This window comes from Lathamus discolor, chromosome 22 (assembly GCF_037157495.1).
Source record: "Lathamus discolor isolate bLatDis1 chromosome 22, bLatDis1.hap1, whole genome shotgun sequence".
In the NCBI taxonomy this organism is placed as follows: Eukaryota; Metazoa; Chordata; class Aves; order Psittaciformes; family Psittacidae; genus Lathamus; species Lathamus discolor.
Window position 1 is genome coordinate 79,687 of NC_088905.1, and position 21,166 is coordinate 100,852.

General features: G+C 60.0%; 1 protein-coding gene across 1 annotated transcript; it reads left to right on the forward strand.

Annotated features, from left to right (window-relative positions):
* Positions 1 to 1,826: 1,826 nt before the first annotated feature.
* TCF7L1 (transcription factor 7 like 1) lies at positions 1,827 to 17,823 on the forward strand. The gene is made up of 12 exons (XM_065659066.1): positions 1,827 to 2,094; positions 2,173 to 2,233; positions 3,033 to 3,163; positions 13,871 to 13,954; positions 14,068 to 14,200; positions 14,676 to 14,778; positions 14,949 to 15,032; positions 15,403 to 15,546; positions 15,632 to 15,791; positions 16,157 to 16,264; positions 16,621 to 16,690; positions 16,767 to 17,823. The coding sequence occupies exons 1-12, from the start codon at positions 1,885 to 1,887 to the stop codon at positions 17,216 to 17,218; spliced, it is 1,740 nt and encodes a 579-aa protein (XP_065515138.1). The 5' UTR covers positions 1,827 to 1,884; the 3' UTR covers positions 17,219 to 17,823.
* Positions 17,824 to 21,166: the final 3,343 nt, after the last annotated feature.

Sequence of the window (21,166 nt, forward strand, 5' to 3'; positions counted from 1 at the left end):
TCTCCTCCATCCCATGGACCTCCCATCCCACCATCATCTCCTCCATCCCATGGATCACCTGTCTCACCATTATCTCCTCCATCCCATGGATCTCCCCTTGCTCCTTTATGGATTCACACTGGAGCTGGGAGGCTGTTGGGAAAAACAAGGATGTAAGTGATTATTTCTCTCTTTTAGCAGTCCTCGAGCACATCTGGGCTCTCCGGAAACCCAGAGCACGGATCTGCCTGGGAAGGGGCAGCTCCGAACTCCCCACTCAGCACATGGATGAGGTTCATTAAAAGCCAGGTAATGAAACATCCGGAGGGCTGGGAGCGGGGCGGGGCTTCCCTCTATTCCCTGAGGAACTCTGGCCGGGGGGACCGGGGTCACCAGTTATCCCGACGTTACAAAAGCCTTTTCATGGAGTCTTTGAGGCAAAGCAACTGAAGGACCTTTGTGGGGCTGGCAGGGAGCACTGGGGCTGTGGCTCCTGGGAGCAGGAATCCAGGGCTGCTCCAGTGAAATGGGGAGGTGGGAATTCCGGCCGGAGCCTAGGGGTCACAGCCAGGCTGAGGGTGATGGCTGGGATGAAGCTGATTGGAGGTGCTGGATGAGGCCCTGCTGGGTTAACCCAAGGGGGTGCTGGGTGGGCACCCATCTCGTGCTTGTGTCCCTGACATGGGGGAACAAGGCCACTGGTGAGGGTGACACGGACACCCTGGTGGGATGGGGATGCTCAGGTTTGGTGGGGCACGGGGATAGGATGGGGCTTCCTCAGTGGGACGGGGCCAATCTGGAGGGACAGGATCAGCCTTTGCGGATGGGGGGTCTCCTGTTCCGTGGAGAAATCCAAATGGGATAGGGGCACCCCAGCAGGACAGGGACACCCTGGCAGGATGGGGGCACCTTGAGTGGAACAGGGGCACAGAGGTGGGAGGGGGACACCTGAATGGGATGGGGCAGGGTAGGGACAAGCATAGGGGTACCCAGATGGGATGAGGAGTCCCTCTGATGGGATGGGGTGTGCTGGGTGGGATGGGGGCACTCAGATGGGATGGGACACCCTGGATGGGATGGGAAGACTTTGGATAGAATGGAGGTACCCAGCTGGGATACGGGCACCTTAGACAGGGCACGCTGGATGGGGTAGAGGAAGTCTGGATGAGATAGAGGGAGCCTGGATGGAATGGGAAGCACATGGTGTGGGGGGATCATGGAAAGGTGGAACACTGATGGGATGGCGGGGGCTCTGAATGGGATGGGGTGTGCTGGATGGGAATGAGGGACTCAGACGGGATGGGGGGCCCTGGACTGGATGGGGGTGGGGGGACAGGGGTAGGTTGGGGGAACATAGATAGGATGGGGGGACCCTAGACATACAGGGGAGCTCCTGGGTGGGATGGGGGACCCCAGACAGAATAGGAGCCCTGTCTGTATAGGCTGGGCCCTGGGTGTGATGGCAGGGACAGGGTCAGGGTGGGGGACCTGGGCAGGATGGGGAAAACAGAGAGGGGATGGGGGGACCGTGGATGGGATGGGATGGGAGCCCTGGCCCTGCAGGGGACACCGTGGACGTAGCGGGGAGCCCCTGGATGGAACGGAGGCAACACAGATGGGATGGGGGGACCTGGACGTGCTGGGGAGCCCCAGGGCGGGCTGAGGACCCCTGGACGTGGCGGCGCTGCCCAGACCGGTCCGGGTCCCGCCGTGGGGCTCTCGCCGGTGGCGGGGCCGGTGGCGGGGCGGTGCGAGCGCCCTGCCCTGCCCCGCGGTGTCGGTTTGCAGCCGGGCTCCTCCTCCCCCCGCCGCCCCGCGCATTCCCGACCCTCCCGGGCGGCGGCGGCGGCGGCGGCGGCGGGGCCCTGCGGGGCCGGAGCGGGGCGGCGGGGCCGGACCCCCACCATGCCGCAGCTGGAACCCGCGGCGGGGGACGACCTGGGGGCCCCCGACGAGCTCATCGCCTTCCAGGACGAGGGCGAGGAGCAGGACAAGGGCGCGGGGCGCGGCTCGGCCCACGGGGACCTGGACGAGCTCAAGTCCTCCCTGGTCAGCGAGACCGAGAACCGCGGCTCCAGCTCCGGCTCCGGCTCCGGCTCCGGCTCCGACCCCGAGGTGAGGCCGGGGGGCGGCGGGGGCCGCGGCGGGCGGCGGGACCCGCTCCCGGCCGCGCTCACCGCGCTCTCCCCGCAGGCGGAGCGGCCCCCTCAGCCCCGGGAAAGTTTCCAGAAGCCGCGGGACTATTTGGCAGAAGGTACCGGCCCCCCCGGGCCCCATCCCCCCCCGGTCCCGGCCCCGGTCCCGGCCCCCGCCGCATCCCCCCGGGACCATCCGACACTTCGCAACTTCTTTGTTTCCGCCCCCGACTGCGGGCGGGACCCCCGGGACCCCCCCGTGTCCAACCAACCCCTTCCCGGTGCCCGTCCAACCCCCCCCGTCATCCCCCCTATGTCCAACCCCCCTCCCCCCCATCTCGCCCCTCTGTGTCGTGTCCCCCCTCCACCGGAGGAACCGGTCCCGACGGCCCCCCCGCAGTGATCCCGGCCCCCCCGGGCCCCCCCCCCCCGGTAACCGGCCCCCGATCGCTTCACACGGATGGATCCGTGTCTGCCCCCCACCGCGGAGCCGTCCCCCGGGACCCCCCATGCAGCAAGGGACCCCCTGGGGGGGCGACCGGTCCCCCTCGCCGACAGCCCAATGCCCCCCACTTCCACAACTGGGGCCCCCCCCTTAAGGGGACTGCGCCCACCCCACTGCTGGGCCCCCCTGAAGAACCAAGGACCATCCTGAGGGACCTGCGTGATTTCCCCCCCCCCCCAAGAGGACCCCCTCGGGAGACTTGAGCATCCCCAGAGAGACCAACCTGGGACTCCCCAAGTGGGACCCTTCCTTGTGAAGAACCAAGGACCCCCCCAGGGGACTTCAGCACCCGCAGAGGGACCTTCACCTAACCCCCCCCGTCCCGTCTTTCCCCCCCATGGGAGCACCCCTATCCCCCTGTGTGTCCCCCCAACTCCACCACCTCCTGACCCCCCCCTTCCTTCTCTCCCCAGTGGTCAGACGCCAGCAAGATGGGGGGTTTTTTAAGGGCCCCCCCTACCCCGGCTACCCCTTCCTGATGCTCCCCGAGCTGGGCAGCCCCTACCTCACCAACGGAGCCCTGTCCCCCGGTGGCGCCCGCACTGTAAGTGTCCCCCCGGCCCCCCCAAGACCCCTTCTGGGATGTTCAAAGCCCACTTCCCCGAAGGGAAGCGACCGCCTGGTGCTGGCAACCCCCAAGGGGTCCATTCCCCTTACGTTGAGCTGTTTTACCCCCTCGCTGGTATTGGGACCCCCCGGGGGTGTCGGTGAGTCTGGGGGGGGTCCGCGCCCTGAAACCTGACCCTGAGCTGCGCCTCTTTTCTCATTGAAAACCTACTTGTTGGAGCTCTCAATGGGCTGATGTTGGAGCTCTCAATGGGCTGACATTGTCTGGCCCTTAGGAAAGTGATTAAGCAAATGGAGTGAGGATTTGGGGAGGGGAAAAGAGGGGGGGGGGTAAAAAGGAGAGCGGGATTGACCTCCCCCCCACACCTCAGCATCAACCCTCTGCACCCAGGGCATCCCAAACTCCAGCCTGGTCCATGGCCATGAGCCTCACTGAGAAACTCGAAGTGAATTCAGAGCTCTAAAGTGAATTTAGACACTGGGTTAAACCGGGTTTAGCCGTAGGACCCCGTTCCCTGCCTCGGTTTCCCCATCCCGGGAAGGGATGTGCTGTGGTACCCGTCAGTCCTGGCTGCAGCATCACAGTTTTCCGGGTGGATTTCTCCCTTGGTGGCACCAGAGAGATCAAAGCCCATCCTTTGCCCTGTTGGAAGCTGCGTTTCCATATGTAATATGGAACGGAGGGCAAAAATCAGTGCAGTTAAAATGGCTTAAAATCCCGGTTGGGGTCCAGCTTCCCAGTGGTGTCGTGTGGCGAGTTTTCTATGTGTTTGGGATTTGTTTGGGATTTATTGGAAGTAACTGGTTTGAATGGTGAGGACAGGGGATGTGTTAGAGAAATCTCCCCAGTTTGGCTGCTGGCCAGGAGCTGGGTAAAGGTTGTATTCCCAGTTTATCACTTTTGGTCTGAATACGTTTTGGAGATGATGCACAACTGGCCACGATCCCAAATACCGGCAAGGAAAACGGGATAATGAAAAGGGACTGGGATTCGTCGAACCCGGCCGCTAACGATGATTTAATGAATCCCAGAAAAGGAGATTAATTAAAAGGAGCTGGGAGAGGAGCTGCTGTTGCATCCCGGGTGTTGATGCTGTTGGGGGATGAGTGGGGATGGGAAAGCCCCGGATTGGGGCCGAATCCCATCGGGCCCTGTGCAGAGCTGAGCCTGGGGCACTGAATGAGTGCAGAAGCATTGTGGTGGGGGCAAACTGGGGGGGGTTTGGGGGTGCACGTTGCGTCTCATTGCAACTGGGGGGTGTCTGGAAAGGGAATTGTGCTGCGCCGTATCCCATTTCATGGAATAAACCCCCCCGAGCTCTGCACCACTCAGCAAACCCCATCCTCTGGATCCTGGGATACCAACTACCGGGGAGCCTGGGCTGGGACATCATCCTCGATCCTGCATCCTGGATCCAATGGGGCGCAGCATCCCGAGCCTATTCTGCATCCAGGCGCCACCCGCCCTCATCCCGGGAAGCTTCGAGGCAAGACCGGACACGTGCGGCACAGGGTGGCGGGAGCAGCCCCGGGAGCTTTCTGTTTTCCCGTTTCCTTCTTTTTCCCCCCTGCAGCCATTGGAGGAAATGAGCTGATCCGCGGGATCCGGCCATCCCGGTGGCCGCGGCATCCCTGGGGGGGCTGCGGCTTGAACCGCACTGCTCTGAGTGGGAAAAGAGAAGAGTTCGGAGGGAAAAATCCCCAAATCCCAAGAATCTGTGCTGGGAGAGGCTCCATTGGTGCTGGGATAGCCACGGCAGCAGCTAAACCACTGGATGAGCTTTTTGGGATGAACAAGCAGGCAAGCGGTTGCTTCTGCATCTGTTGTGCTCCAAAATACCTGGAAACCTGGAAAATGAGTTCAGAATGTGGAAGCACAATGCCTAAACCTGGAGCAGCGCCTCCATCCCTGCGCAAAGCTGCTGGGCACTGAAGCCACGGGATGCTCCAGCTCTTTCGGTTAATCCACTCTGGTATCACCGGTGTTGGTTCCATTCAGGACACTGGAATTTGGGATTTCCCACTCCCCGCCATCACTGTTCTGGAATATTTTGAGGCCTCTCTAAGGTGGGGTTGGAATTTGGCAGGATCTGATGCTGGCATTGCCATTCAGAGCAGCATTTTAGCCTGTTTTTCCCCATGGGTGCACTGGGAATCAGGAATTGAGGACTCCCGAGGCTGAGTTTGGCTCCCTGGGATCATCACCCCTCAATTCCCCAAAATAGGAAGCTACCCAAGGCAGGATGGGAAGGAAAAGCTCTGGGCACCATGAGTGGAATGGATGCAAACCCCTGTTGCCGCCACGCTGGATCCATCCCATCAGGATCATTTGGAGCTGGTGCCTTTTATCCCAACCCTGGAACAAGCTGGATCCATAGTGGGGCAAAATCAGACCGGGATATCCTCCTCCAGGTTGGGAAAGGGATGGAACTGGACATTCAGCATCCCCAAACCAGGCACAGCACCACCAGGGAGGTGAGGGTGGGACCATGCATTGATATTGACCAACCTCACATGGGGTTGTTGTGGTTCCATCCCAAATCAAGGAGCTTAATCCCAGGAATTCCAGTCTGGAGGCAAGGATTTAAATGCAGCCAAGGCACCCAACCAGCTCCCTGTGCCGAAGTCATCCATGCTCTGGTGTCATTAATGCATCATTGGGTTGTGGCCCTCAAGTAAATGAGGGAGAAAAGCATCACTTGGGCTCCTTTCGGCTTTGTTCCCCCCATTCCCGAGCCCAGCTCCCGATCCCGGTGCGGGACAGAGGCAGATCTGTCTGCAAAGGAAAATCCATCCTGGCCCCGCGCGGCTGCCAAGGAAAATGATTCAAATTCCGAGTTTTTGGCAAGAAAAGGGCTTGTTCCCAACGCCGGGCGGGTGCTGCCGGAGGCTCCGCCAGAGTGGGGAGGGCTTTGGCTCGTGCTCCAGCGGGATGTGGGATGGAGGTGTTGGGATGCAGGGGGGCTCAGCATCCTTCGCCGGTTGCGCTCCGGGCACTTCCTTGGTATTCACTGGTTTCTTTGGGATTCCCCCCCTCCCAATTTCCATCCCCACCTGGGAAATAGGAAGGAAAACCAAAGGATTTTTCCCACTCCTGGGCTTCTTTTGCTCAGCAGCCAGGCCCATTGCATCCCTCCCTGCAGCAAACCCAGCCTGTGCCTCAGTTTCCCCTGTCGAGGCTCTGCACACAATGGCCCCTTTGTGTCTCTTCCTTAATTATGCCATTCGGCTAATTACCCTGAGGTCTGCTTGGAGGGGCTAAATGAGACCTACAGGAGGTTTTCACTAACCCCCCCTCAACTTCTCCCTCCTCCCTCCCTTTTCCAACACGATTCCCAAATGAAAGCAATGAAGTAAGTGCTCCGGGCGACTCTCATCAGACCTGGTTTTGTTAAGGGGACTTAACACGCATTCATCATCCCGCTGCTATTCCCAGCAGCTGCTTTTCATTAGTTTTCCTTCCTTGAAGTCACTGGCGGGAGCGGGAGGGAAAAGAGGAACCCGGAACGAAGCGCCTGGCGCATCCTGGCCGGAGGAAGAGGAGGGATAAGGGCAGAGGAAGGCCATGATTGCGCCGTCTCACCAGGCTTGGGTCGAGGGTTGAGGGGGCAATGGGATGGGATGGGGAAGGTACCAGGGAGGAGGATGAGGAAGGAGTGATGGTGATAGTGATGATGGTGATGGTGATGTGCGGTTCCATGACTTCTTTATGGGGTTAGTTTTTGGCAGCTCTGGCACCCTGTGCCCTGGTAATTGATCTCTGATCCCTGGGGATTGATCCCTGATTCCTGGTAATCAGTCCCTGTTCCCTGGTAATCAATCTCTGATCCCTGGGAATCAGTCCCTGAGCCCTGGGGATCGATCCCTGAGCCCTGGGGTCAGTCCCCAGAGCCTGGGAATTGATCCCTGTGGAGCCCCCCATGCAGCATGGCAGAGGGCAGGGGAGGCTGGCAGGCCGTGCTGCTGGGTGAGCTGCTGTCCCGTGGGTGCTGTCTGGGGTGTTAAAGGACCCCCAAGTGTCCCATGGGTGCCGCTGCCTTGGTGCTCCCCCAAGCCTGGGTGCAGCATCACCCGGCAGGATGCAGAGATGCACCCGGAGGTGGCAGCCACCAAAATCAGGAGCTCCTTGGCCATTGGGAGCAGCAGGACCCTCCTCACCCGCGTTCCCCCCCCCCGGGTGGCTTCCAGGGACATCTCCCATCATTCCAACACCCTGCATGCACTCTTTTACACATGCACAAGCCCATTCAAACCCTTTCCCGGGGTGCACATCGTGTGTCACGTCCCCCGGGTCCAAGGATGCTCGGGGAGGGGGGGGCTTGGAGCCGGTGGGATTTTTCCTGCCGGGGTGGGATGAGCCCTTTGCACCCGCTGGGATCCCCCCGGCGCGGATGCAGCCGCTGGGGCATGAATGGAGCCATTCAGCGTGATGGACGGGAGCTGAAAGCTGCATACAAAAGCCTGGGGGCAGCAGGGAAAACTTGTTGCCGCCAGGTTTGGGGCTCAGGGAGGGAATTGTGGTCAGTTGGATCCTGGTGTGTCCAATCCCAGCTTGTTCCATGGCTCCTGCAAGCAACAGGGATGCTCCAGGCATCCCGGTGTGGAGGATGCTCCAGGTACCCATGGGTGGTGGATGCTTGGAACATCCCTGCTTTAGGATGAGGCTCCTGGGAGCTGGCTCTTGGTATTGCTTGTGAGCCTTGTCCTGCTTCCTTCCATCCCTCCTATCCTGCCTTTCCTCTGTGGAGCCTTAGCTGGGTCCAGGCTGTTCCCTGGCATTCCCGGTGTGGTGACAGAGGGGCTGTACCTTGAGATAAGGTCGTCTTTAAGCACCGCCTCTCCAAGCTCATCCCAAATGGGGATGTTGCGGGGCTCATTTTCCAGCATCCAGCCCCTTGTCCTGGTTTCCCATCCAGGTGCTGTTGGCATTTCCCACCTGGTGCCACTGGCTGAGGGGTTTGGGAAGCATCACGGGAATGGTCAAGCATCCTTTAGTGGGGGGTCCCAAGCACCCAGCACCTGCTCCTACCCTAAATCCATGTCCCCAAAGCCATTGGCTTGGTTTGTGTCACTCTGGGAATGCTGGGAAGGGACACCAGGAGCCATGGGGACAACCTGGGCCTCAGCATTGCACCCCTTCACAGCCCTTTAAAACCCCAGTGGGAAAAGGAAGAATCCCACTGGGAATTCTTGGGGTTCTCCTGGGCAGGATGCAGGGGCGCAGGACACCCCGCAAAAGGGCTCATTCCAGCTGGAAACTGGCAACATCTGGAGGAGATTTGGCTGGGAAGCGGCTGGGAGCCGCTGGGAGGAGGGGTGAGGATTTACGGCTTGTTTCTGGGGCTGTAAATCCCAGCTGTAATTGGGATTTCTCCCTCCCTAATTATCCGCGGGGAAGCGGAATGCGGTGGCTCCGTGCGGGGATGCGGGATGTGCGAGGGGCTGGGATACTCCTTGGTTTTCCGTGCTTTTCCTTGCCATGGAGGTGGTTGGTCCGAGCTCGGAGGGAGGGCGAGGGACCGGGTTCCCTCATCCCATTCCTGCCCAGGGATGGAATCCCGGTGGCGAGCGTGCGGCCGCCCTGCTCCAAGTCCCTGAGTGGGATTCAATTCCCGTGGCCCATGGTGGCCTTTGAGAAGGAGCTTTTGCCCCGCCCCCCTTTTTGCCCCGTTCCACCCCTTTTTTCCCCTCTTTTTCCCCTTTTCTTCCCACTCCTTTCCCTCTTCCCCCCCTTTCCATCACCTTTCCCCCTCCCTGCTCCCTCTTTTCCTCTTGCTCTCCTCTTCTTTCCTTCTCTCCCCCCACTCCATCCCCTTTCCCTCCTCTTTCCCTTCTCTTTCCCCCTTCTTTCCTCCCTTTTTCCTGCTTCCCCCCTTTCCCCTCTTTTTCCCCCTTTCTCCCCTCTTTTTACCCCCCCTTCCTTCCCCTTTCCCCACCCTTTATCCTCCCCTTTTCCCCTTCTTTTTCTTCCCTCTTTCCCATTTCTTCCTCCCTTTTTCCCTCCCCTTCCTCCTTTTTTCCTTCCCCCCCCTTTTTTCCCCTCTTCTATTTCTCCCTTTCCAGGGCTCAGCCCCCCCCCCCCCCCATCCTCCCCTGCAGCCTCAGGACCTCCTGCTGGGGCAGATTTGGGCCTTTGCCAGCCTTTGGCTCCCAGGCGGAATTTTGTGGGATCAGACGATGCCTCGAGCCGAGAAAACCCTTTTCCCTCAGAACTCCCATTTTCCTCTGACCCCCTGAGCTGCTGGGAGCCAAATCCGCTTGGTTTTATCCCAGACAAGCCAGAGATGCTGCTTCTTGGGATGCTGTGGAGCATCCAACACCCAGAAAAAGGTTTTGGGGGGCTCCATCAAGCATCCCAGAAAATGGGCCATTCCCACCTCCCCCGCAGGGTTTGGGGATGGATTTTGGGGGAAAAGGGCTGGATTGGAGGCGGGAGGGGGAAGGGCAAGCGGATGGTTATCCCACAGCTGTGTAAACAGGCCGGGGGGGGATCAGCGGGGCCATGTTCCGGCTTTGCCAAACCCGGGCATTTGGGCTGGAAAAGGGGATGGTGTTTGGGATGGGTCCCTGTCCCCACGGCCTGCCCCAGGCTGCTCTCAGGGATGGAGGTGACGTGTGAGGGAGGGAGGGAGGGAGGGAGGGATGGATGGATGGATGGATGGATGGATGGATGGATGGATATTGGGAATGTTCTGGTTGGATGCTTCCCTGGATGCTTTCTGGGGCTTTGTGGGATGGGATGAAGTTGCTGGGTACTGGCATCATTTGGCTCTTCTCTGCTGGGACATTTTTGGGATGGAGCAGCGCAGGCAAAGGGAGAGGCTGGTGCAGAGGCTTTCATCCCAGAAAAAGGGGTTTCCCTGGAAAAGTGGCAGCTCAGGTTCCAGATGGACCTTTTCTATCCCAAAAGGAGAGGCTGGTGGAGAAGAGGCTGCCACAAGCTTGTGCCATCCCGTGGAGATGCACCACACTGGGATGTTCAACATTGGGATGTGCAATGTTGGGATTTGCAATGCTGGGATGTTCCACACTGGGATGCGCAATGCTGGGATGTTCAACATTGGGATGTGCGGTGTTGGGATGTGCAATGCCAGGAGGATGGGCAGAGCCTGGAGGTGTAACACCAGGACCAGCAACACTGGGATACACAATCCTGGGCTGTGAGCTGCTGGGACATGCAATGCCAGGATATGTGATCCTGGGACATGGAACACTATGACATGCAGCGCTGGGATATGCAACACCGGGATATGCACTCCTGGGACATGGAACACCAGGATATGCAATGTGGGGATATGATACTGGGACATGCAACACCAGGACACACAATGGAGGGACACACAGCACCAGGACACACAGCACCAACCCTGCCACCAGCCAGGACCTTTTCCCCCCTTCCCAGGAAGAACGTCTGAGCCGGGATTGAGCCTCACACATGGAAGAGGAGAGGAAATCCGCTCATTCCAGCCCCTGATTGGGCATTGGGGATCCCATGGAGCTGCTGCCTCCTCCCTGAGCATGGAGGTCAGAAGCCACCAGCACCAGCACCACCGCTTCCTCTGTGCTGGGGCTACGGTCCGGGGTCAACCCACCCGGGGAGGGGATGGATGGACGGATGGATGGATGGATGGACAGTTGGATGGATGGATGGATGGATGGACGGACGGACGGATGGATGGATGGACAGTTGGATGGATGGATGGATGGATGGACGGACGGATGGATGAATGGACAGTTGGATGGATGGATGGATGAACAGACAGGAGCCTTCATTGTGGTCCTACTGCCGGCTGGCAGGGAAGGGGTTAACTCCCTGCTTTTAATTGGGGGGTGGCTGGTAACGAGGACCCAGAACTTGCTCTAATCTCTCTGGAATGTGACCGATTTTCAACTATTTTCTCCCTTCTGTTTTTGTTCCCCCCTAATAGCTCCAATGTGCCGCTCGCGCCGGCCCCGCACGTGCGGGGACAGTGGGAGCTGTGTCCGCGCTTCCCGAGGGGAAGGGGCTTCAGTTTTCCACATTAGCACTGAACCGTTCGCCAGCTCCCCCCCTCTTTGTATATTTTGAAAGGGTCCCCCCCTTCCTCTCCCCTCCCCGGCCTCCCGAAACGGCCTCACCATGAGAAGAAGCCTTTTATACCCCCGGCTTCCCCCCCGCCGCCGTCCCCCAGCGGCTTCTCCGCTTACAGAATAGACGAGAAAGCCCCTTTGTGAGGGGGGCAGCGGGCAGGGGATGGCGAGGAGGAGCCACGGGCGCCTGGCGGGGACACGGGGGGCATCTCCTGCCTTGCCCCGGCCCCACGGGGTGGTGAGGACCCGAGCGTGGCCATAGAGACCTTGGAGCTCCTCCAGCTCCAACCCCTGCCACGGGCAGGGACCCCTTCCACTGGAGCAGCTTGCTCCAAGCCCCTGTGTCCAACCTGGCCTTGAGCACTGCCAGGGATGGGGAGGTGTTCTTGTCAGCCTTGGGGATGCCCATCTTGTGCGTTGCCCTTCGGACCACCATGGAGGTGTTGGGATATCTCGTGTGTGGCCCCAGTGCAGCCATTTGGATGTTGGGGCATCTCCTGCATCGCCCTGGCATGGGCACAGGGATGTTGGAGTGAGTGCAGAGGAGGCCATGGAGATGCTGCGAGGGCTGGAGCAGCTCTGCTCTGGAGCCAGGCTGAGAGAGCTGGGCTGGGGCAGCCTGGAGAAGAGAAGGCTCCTGAAGGGGAGACCTGAGAGCAGCTCCAGTGCCTAAAGGGGCTGCAGGAAACCTGGAGAGGGGCTTGGGACAAGGGCCTGTAGGGACAGGCCAAGGGGAATGGCTTGAACCTGCCCGAGGGGAGACTGAGATGAGCTCTTAGGCAGACCCAAACCAGTGTGATTCTTTGTTGGGCCGCCTCTGGGGATGCTCATGGCACCGCCTCAGCCACGCTGCCACTGGGAGCCTCTCCAGGAGCATCTCAATGCTAAACCCTCTCCCCATCCACGCGCCACAGCAGCTCTGGTGGCCCTTGGCTCTGCAGAGCCAGCCCAGTGGTGCTGGGCTGTTGCTGGCAGCCAGACCCAGGGGCTCCCGGTGCAGGCTGCAGCCCGGGTCCGGCAGCGCTCACATACCAGGCGTGCTCCAGCGAGCCCTGGCTCCCTGCCTCCTCCTCCAGAACTGGCCCTGGGAGCAGTGGCCAAGGGCCGGGTCTGGTTGTGGCTCCCTGGCACTGACGGGTCCTTCCTGTCACCGTTATCCTGGCAGTGCCAAGAATCTCCCTGGGGAGAGTGCGTGGAGCATCGGGACAGGGGTGCTGGAGCATCCCTGTGCGCGCGATGGGGATGGGTGAGCCGTTTGAGGCGTTGAAGTAGGTTTTGGGGGCGTTCCCCGTGCCTGCACTTGGGTTCACAGGAAATCCTCATTCTGGGCTTGCTGGCATCATGCTGTATCCAGTGGGGCTTCCAGCAGGATCATCCTGGTGGCTGATGGACTCCCGGCACGCTCCAGATGGGCTTCACATGGCTTTTGAGGCTACTGGGACGTGCTGGTGGGGTTGTGGCTTACCCAGAGTTGTGGGGTTGTTGGTGGAGTGGGACCGAGTGCCAACGGACAGGGGTGCTGGAAGAAGGGCTGGAGATGGAATACTGGGGATGGAGAGGGGCGATACTGGTGACGTAGGAAGGATGCTGGAGACAGAGGGGGGTGCACTGGAGGTGCAGGAGAAGATGCAGAATGGATGCCGGGGGTGTACTGGAGATGCAGGAGGGAATGAGGGATGCAGGAGGGGATGCAGGAGAGGATGGGGGGAAGCAGGAGGGGATAGGGGGAAACAGGGGGATGCAGTAGGTGTGGCTGAATGGATGCAGGAAGGGATGGGGCTGCAGGAAGGGATAGGGAGAAGCAGGAGGGGATAGCTGGATGCAGGGGGGATGCAGGAAAGGATGGGGGATGCAGGAAGGGATGGGGCATGCAGGATGGATGCTGGAGGCAATGGGGAGATGCTGGAGGCTGTGGGGAAGTGGGAGGCAATGCAGGGGGGACATAGGATGCTCTGGGGTCCCTGCAGGAGGCAGCGCTGGCAGGGAAGCCTCTGCCCAGGCACGGAGGGGTTAACGCTCCCGCAGCTCCTCGCTGGGTTTTCCTTCCAGCTGCTTCGGATCAGGAAGGTTTGTACGTGGGGAAATTCCTGTGCGCAGCTGCGGCCCGTCCGGGCCACATTCCCCAGCTCCGGCATCCCGAGGGACGCGCCGTCTGCCAGGAAACGCCTCCGGCCCCTCAGCCGCGGCACAAAGCACCTTTCTTTGGGGTGTCCAGTGCAGAGCTGAGCCCAGGGAGCAGGAACCCCCTACAATAGCCCCAGATTTGCCTCCCCCCAGCCCTCGCTGCAGCATGGGGCTGGATTTGTGCCCTGTGGCAATGGGAGGTTGGTGCTGGAGCCCCAGGGAGCTGCTTTGTGGGAGGGTAAAAGGTGGCATCAGCGTGGGCAGGGAGGGGTGTGGGGCTTGTGGCTCCCCAGTGAGAGAGCAGGGATTTGGGGTTTGGCACCATTCATGGGGTCCGTAGGGGTGCATAGGGCTGAAAACAGCCCCGTGTGCCTCCAAAACCCCTTTGCCACCAGCCCATGGTGTCCTCCATGGGTAGGGTGCCCCAGCCGAGCGTGCAGCTGGGGCTGTTTGGGGTCTGGCGGAGGGCATGACCCCGGCTCTCCTGCAGTACCTGCAGATGAAGTGGCCGCTGCTGGACGTGCCCGCTGGTGCCACGCTGAAGGACAGCCGCTCGCCCTCGCCCGCACACTTGGTAAGAGCAGCCAGACCCCAGCGGGATGAGGGGTTCCGGGGGGAAGCCCCGCTCCAGCTCCCCGTGATGCTGATGTGAGGTCGGTTTCTCCCTCCCGTGTGCTCTGCCCGCAGTCGAACAAGGTGCCGGTGGTGCAGCACGCCCATCACATGCACCCGCTGACGCCGCTCATCACCTACAGCAACGACCACTTCTCCCCGGGTTCACCTCCCGGGCACCTCTCACCAGAGATCAACCCCAAGACGGGTGAGCAAAGGGACCCGAGCTGTGCTGGGAACGGGGGGCTCTCTGCTGGAGGGTCCCGCTGCATCCCGATGGCTTCCACAGCTGGGCCCTGGGTGGTGGGAAGGGGAGGCAGCCGGTGGATGGGGACGGGTCCTCTTCTGCCTCAGGTTTGGTTGGGGTGAGTGGGGATCCTTCCATGTCTCAGCATGCCCTCCCCGTGCTGCTGGTGAGCAGAAGGGTGCTGGGAGAGAGATGGGATGCTTGGAGGAAGACAGGATGCTTGGAGGGAGATGGGGTGCTTGGAAGGAGATGGGGTGCTTGGAGGGAGATGGGGTGCTTGGAAGGAGATGGGGTGCTTGGAGGGAGATGGGGTGCTTGGAGGGAGATGGAGTACTCAAGGTGCATGGGGGCAGACGAGGTGCTGGGAGCCCAAGCGTGTGCCCAGGGACCGTGTCCATGTTCTAACACCTTCCCCTTCATCTCCCTCCCTCGGCAGGAATCCCACGGCCGCCGCACCCCTCGGAGCTGCCCCCCTATTACCCGCTGTCACCGGGAGCCGTGGGCCAGATCCCGCACCCGCTGGGCTGGCTCGTGCCACAGTAAGGATGGGCCATGTCCCGTGAGCCCCTTCTCCTTTTCCCAGTTCATCCCATTATCCACGCAGTCGGATGCTGATGGGGACGGTGGGAAGGGAGGAGATGGGGAGATGAAGATGGGTCCAAGGGGCTGGGCAGGGGTGACTTCTCCACTGAAGCTGGTGTGCTTGCAGGCAGGGGCAGCCCGTGTACTCCATCCCTCCCGGCGGCTTCCGGCACCCCTACCCTGCCCTCGCCATGAACGCCTCCATGTCCAGGTTTGTCTCTGCAGGGATGAGGGACCCTCCCTGGGCATCCCAGAGCTGGCGGCGGGATTTTAGCTGCTTCCCTGAGGATGTGGGTCTCATGCCACAGTGGGAGACCTTGCTCTGTGTGGGCACAAACCAGTCCTAGGAGTTTGTGGTGGCCTCCTTGGCCAAAAATACCCCCAAAAGGGTGAGGATGGTGCCCATGGGTAGGGGGAAAGTGCCAACCCATGGGCTCAGAGCATCACTTGGGTCCGTGTTACACCATGGAGCTGGTGGTCTCTTAACCAAGGAGGTTCTCAGGAGGCTTTGGGGTGGAACCGGGGCTGTTGGTGCTGATGGGGAGCTGACGAGCCGTCTCCTCCCGCTCCCTCTGCTGCAGTTTGATGTCCAGCCGCTTCTCCCCACACATGGTCCCCCCCCCGACCCATGGGCTGCACCCCTCGGGCATCCCGCACCCCACCATCGTCTCGCCCATCGTGAAGCAGGAACCCACCCAGCCCAGCGTCAGCCCCGGAGGCACCACGTGAGTGTGGGGCAGAGCAGCCCCGGGGACAGGGGCTCATCCCCTGTGTGGGGCAGAGCGGGTCCTGACCCCCCCCTCATTGCAGGAAATCCCCCGTCACTGTGAAGAAGGAGGAGGAGAAGAAGCCCCACATCAAGAAGCCGCTGAACGCCTTCATGTTGTACATGAAGGAGATGAGGGCCAAGGTGGTGGCTGAGTGCACGCTGAAGGAGAGTGCTGCCATCAACCAGATCCTAGGCAGACGGGTATGGGCATTTCCCTTGGCATTGGCCTTGTGTCCCTGTGCTGGTTTGGATTGGGAAGGAGCTTAAAGCCCCTCCAGCTCCAACCCCTGCCACAGACAGGGACCCCTTCCACTGGAGCAGCTTGCTCCAAGCCCCTGTGTCCAACCTGGCCTTGAGCACTGCCAGGGATGGGGCAGCCACAGCTTCTCTGGGCACCCTGTGCCAGCGCCTCAGCACCCTCACAGGGAAGAGCTTCTGCCTAAGAGCTCAGCTCAGTCTCCCCTCTGTCTATTAAAGCCATTCCAAGGTGGCAACGGGATGGGAGCCCTGCAGCCACAGGGCAGCGTGTCCCAGGGGCTGCAGCGTGGTCTCTTCTCCCCCTGCAGTGGCACTCGCTGTCGCGGGAGGAGCAGGCGAAGTACTACGAGCTGGCACGGAAAGAGCGGCAGCTCCACTCGCAGCTCTACCCGACGTGGTCAGCGCGGGACAACTACGTAAGTGATGGGGATGTGGGACCAGCGGGGATGGGGTCTCTGTCTGGGATGAGGTGTGTGTCTGGGATGGGGTGTCCATGTGGGATGTGGTATCCATGTGGGATGTGGTGTCCATGTGGGATGAGGTGTCCATCTGGGATGTGGTATCCATGTGGGATGTGGTGTCCATGTGGGATGAGGTGTCCCCTCCCCGGGTGTTTGGCTTGTTGCTGTGCTCATGGAGGTTGGTGTTTGAGGTGCTGGTGCTGAGTCCCTGCAGAAGCATCCCCATGAGGGGCACCCTCATCCCTGTTTCGAACACCCCCAAGGGCTCTCCGGTGGCACAAACCACCTGAGGCCTTTATAACCCTGCCCAGGGCAAGAAGAAGAAGAGGAAGCGGGAGAAGCTGGCGCAGCAGCAGCAGCAGCAGAGCCACGACACGGACAGTGAGTATCCCCCCCCCCCAAAGCCCCTTTCCCCCTGCGGGGCTGCGCCCGCTCACTCCATCCCACCCCATTCCAGGCTCCCTGGTGTCCAAGAGCAAGAAGCCGTGCGTGCAGTACCTGCCGGCCGAGAAGCCCTGCGCCAGCCCCGCCTCGTCGCACGGCAGCATGCTGGACTCGCCCGCCACGCCATCGGCAGCGCTGGCGTCCCCGGCCGCGCCGGCAGCCACGCACTCAGAGCAGGCGCAGCCGCTGTCGCTCACCACCAAGCCAGAGGCCAGGCTCAGCGTGCATTCAGCCACCTTCCTCTCGGGCAAGGCTGCCTCTTCCTCCTCCTCCTCCTCCTCCTCCTCCTCGAGCCTCGGCAGCCCGCCCTCGCTCCTCTCCAGACCCATCCCCTTCACCTCGGTGCCCTCCACGGCTCTCCTGTCCTCGCCTCCGTCCTTCGCGGCCACCATCCCGTCCCCGCCGGCTGCTCTGGCCGTGCTGCAGACGCAGCCCCTCTCCCTGGTCACCAAACCTACTGACTAAGGGAAAACCTTGTCCCCCTTCTCGGCCCCGGCCCGTCCGTCCCCTCCCTGCTGTACATTGCAGAAGCCACAATCAAGATTCAAACGCAGCCAAAACCATTATTGGTCAATATTTGACCCTTTCTGAACTCTTTTGTAAGCAGACTCTGGAGGAAGGGGCTTTCTGCTCACACATAAAGACCGTTTTTATTAATAAAAAAGGAAAAAAAGGCAAAAAAAAAAGAAGAAAATAGCCCCTCCATAAGCTGCCAATGATGGAAACCTCCTGCGAGGTGCCTGTGGGCACGAAGTGAGTGCTCCCAATGCCATGGGCAGTCCAGCGCGGAATGCAGCGGGCATTGCATCCATCCTGGAGGCAAGAGCAGAAACACCAGCAACTGACCCGCTGCCTCCTGGTGCTCCAAACCCCTCCTGTCCTGTGGCTCTGCTCCCGGCCACAGCGATGGCTTCGCTCCATCCCAGCGAGGAGCTGGATCCTGCCCTGGGGATGCTCCGTGCCGCGGCCGTACCGGGGGGCAGGATCCGGGGCTGAGCCCTGGCTGGGGGCGTTTTCTCCCCATGAAACCCTGTTATTTTTCACTAAAGGAAATAAAACTTCAGCTGTAACTTGCTGCGTGAGCGTGGTCAGTGCAGGGAGCGCTCCCTGCCCATCGCTGCCTCCTCCACTGCGCTCCAGTGCCACCACATCCCAGGAAGCATCAGGCTGGGGCTCTGGTCCAGCCCCAGGAGCCTCCATCGATGGGCACAGGGTGGTTTTGGGGTGTCCGTCGGGGAGACACGGGCAGCAGGACAGGGGGTTTGGGTAAGGCAGGTGGTGGGGTGCCTGAGGGGTGGAGTTGCCCCACAGCCAGGAGCTGCAGGGTGCCCTGTGCCTGCTGCTCCCAGACCAGGGATGACACATGAGGATGACAAAGGACCTGCACAAAAGCCAGCCAGGGGCTCCCCGTGGGTTTTCAACCGATCGGATGTTCCTGGTCAGTTTAACACTTGAGCTCATCAAGACTCCTCCTGTACTATATTTTTAACAGGAAAATCTCTGTTTCCAAGTTTTCTCACCGAAAATCACAACCGTGTTTTCTGTTGCAGGTTTAACCCCGAGCTGCTCCTGCCCAGGGGTCGTTTCTGCTGGTTTTAGTCCTGTTTCATTCCCTTTCCTGAACCTCTTGGTTTCCACTGCCCAGGACCCAGCTGGGCTCCTCTCCCCCTGGCCCAGTGCTGCATGGGGGGGACCGCAGTGGCCTCGGGCTCCCAGCAGCACCCAGACCCTCCCTGGGGGATGAGCTGAGCCCTTCCCACTCGGCTCTCAGTTTGGGGGGTGCTTTTGCTCATTAATGGCATAGCTGCTGCCTTTGCTGTGACATTTCTGTTTCCCTTTCCAGTGCTGAGCTGCTTGAGGAGCCACCAGGGAAGTGCTTTTAGCGGCAGCAGATGTCCATATGGAGGCAGAGGGGAAAAGGGACCATCTCGGTGTCTTGTCCTTGTGGAAGATGCTGTCTGCATTACCAGATGTGTGAGACAAGCGTGTGCCATGGGGTGATGCTGGCATCTGGAACCCCATCAGATGGAACCCGGAGCATGAGAAAGTGCCTGGAGCATCTTTAGTCACTGCTGCAGCCTGGAGAGCCCTGACCTTGGTGGACGTTTCCATTCCACACAGGAGATGGTTTGAAGTTCTTGCTTTCAAAGAACAGATCTGAAGCACTGGGGCAGGGCACAGTGCCTCCACACCGGCGCCCAAGAGGACCAGGCACGCAGCTTGCATTAATGGCATCCTGATGGCGCGTGGTGCGAGATCCAGGCTCCAGAGGATTACAGCGTCCCTGGAACCACGTGTGCCCATGGGCTGGAAGCAGCAAAACGCTGCTGCCTTCAGAGAGGCCGTTCCAAGGAGCCGGTTTCCTGCGAGGAACGCCTGGATCGCATGCGGCCCCGCCATGCCCAACACCGGGAGCAGGCTACAGGCAAACAACTGCTTGAATTAGATTTCATGGGAAATTAAAGGCATGAAGAGACCTGTCACAAGAATTAGAGCCTGAACCGGAGCCAGACAGCTTCCAACAGATGTTGGACTTCAGCAGGAGAATATTCCTTTGTCTTGCTCTGCCTTTTCCCATACAGAAAAGGAACATCTGTTCCGATGCCTTCGCAGTGCTCCCAAACTGGGATAGGCTTGGATTATCCCCTGCTAGAAGAGAAGCAACTGGGCACCAAAGCCTTCTTGGCTTCTCCTGGAGGACAAGGCCGGTTCCATGTGGCTCCGTCTCAAGAGGACGTGTTGAAGCTCTCTTAGCTGAACCAGGCTGATGGTGGTATCGACATACCCTTCATACTGGACCGAAGTGTTGCATTCAGACAGGTTCCCAACAGAAAGCCACTGCACAACTCCTGCCCCTGCCTTGGAGATTACTTTTCTTCATAGGGTGCACCCCGTTACATCCAACAAAGGGGAAAAGGTCGGGGAGGGAGTGAAATCAGGAAAACTTGGGCAGAAGCTCTTCCCTGTGAGGGTGCTGAGGCGCTGGCACAAGGTGCCCAGAGAAGCTGTGGCTGCCCCATCCCTGGCAGTGCTCAAGGCCAGGCTGGAAGGGACCTTAAAGCTCATCCAGCTCCAACCCCTGCCACAGGCAGGGACACCTTCTACTGGAGCAGCTTCCTCCAAGCCCGTGTCCAACCTGGCTTTGAGCACTGGCAGCTATTCCTCCATGATCCTTTCCTCCAGTAAGGAAAGGTTTAAACCCTGGACTGCAGGATGCCACTTCCATGCAGAGCCCAGCCCCAGCCTCCTGCACCCATCACTGGGGTCTTACGGCCGGGACCTGGTTCAAAGCTTGTCAGGAGCAAACCTGTGGTAGAGCTGGTGCTTTCCCTGCTGCTGTTTGGAAGCGGGGTTACTTCTGTCACCTCCATCCTCTTGCTTAATTACAGCATCTCCATCAAGCAGCCCCCAGCCCCGCTCTCCCCCCAGCTCTGGCTATTCACTAATTGAAATGCCTAATGACGTCCCAGGGGTCTCCTGCAGAGATGGAGCTAATTAGAGGCTCCGCGGTGAACCCGGCGAGCGGCAGCAATGAGACGGAGCGTTCCTCAAGCCGGGGGGGGATGCAGCAGATGTCCCGTTTCCCAGCCCCGCACTGGGCGCTCCATGGGCTCCAGGCTCCTGCCATAGCAGCTGGTGCAGAGGCACTGGCTACACTTAATACATTTTAATTAGCATCATTAAATTGTTCCATTTGCTAATTGTTTCTCCTTTTGATCCTTTCTCCTGACCAGATTAGCCCTCTGGGGGAAAGGGATGGGATTGGGGATGCAGGCGCTTCTGACAAGGTGAGGACTTTATTAGCTCCAAGCATTGAAGTGCCTCAGCTGGTGCTCAATTCTCGGCCAGATTTGGGTGTCCAGCCTCGTCTTGGTCATTGTGGCCATTCTCAGAAAGAGTCATCCCCAAAAAGCAACATCCCACAGGGATTTAGGGGAAGAGATGAGGAAACCAAGCGAATGTGGCTGGAATTGGAATGGAACGGAGTTGGTTTAAAGGTGATAAAGGACCAGCAGCTGCCATCACCTGGGTGAGACTGAAAGGGAATTTCCTCCTTCTGCTTTGCAGACAGAATAATCCCCAATCCTCCTCCTTTCCCTCCCACCAGCCCACATCCGTGTGGCCGTGCTGAAGCCAGAAGGAATTTCCTTGTTGTCCACATTGATGCAGCTTCCCGTTTCCCGGCTGCATGGAGAGGGGGCAGCCATGGAGGTCAGGGGAGGTCACTGCTCCCGTTTATCCCATTTTAGCCAAGAAAAGTGCTGAAGGCAAAGGAGCTTGGAGCAAGGCACCAGCGCTGAGCTGATGTCAGCCTCGGACTTGGTATCTTGGGCAGGATCCCATTCCCAGATGCATTGTTGTAAATCCAGAGGAACTTGGCCTCTGTTCAGTTGCTCTTGACTTCCAGGGGTG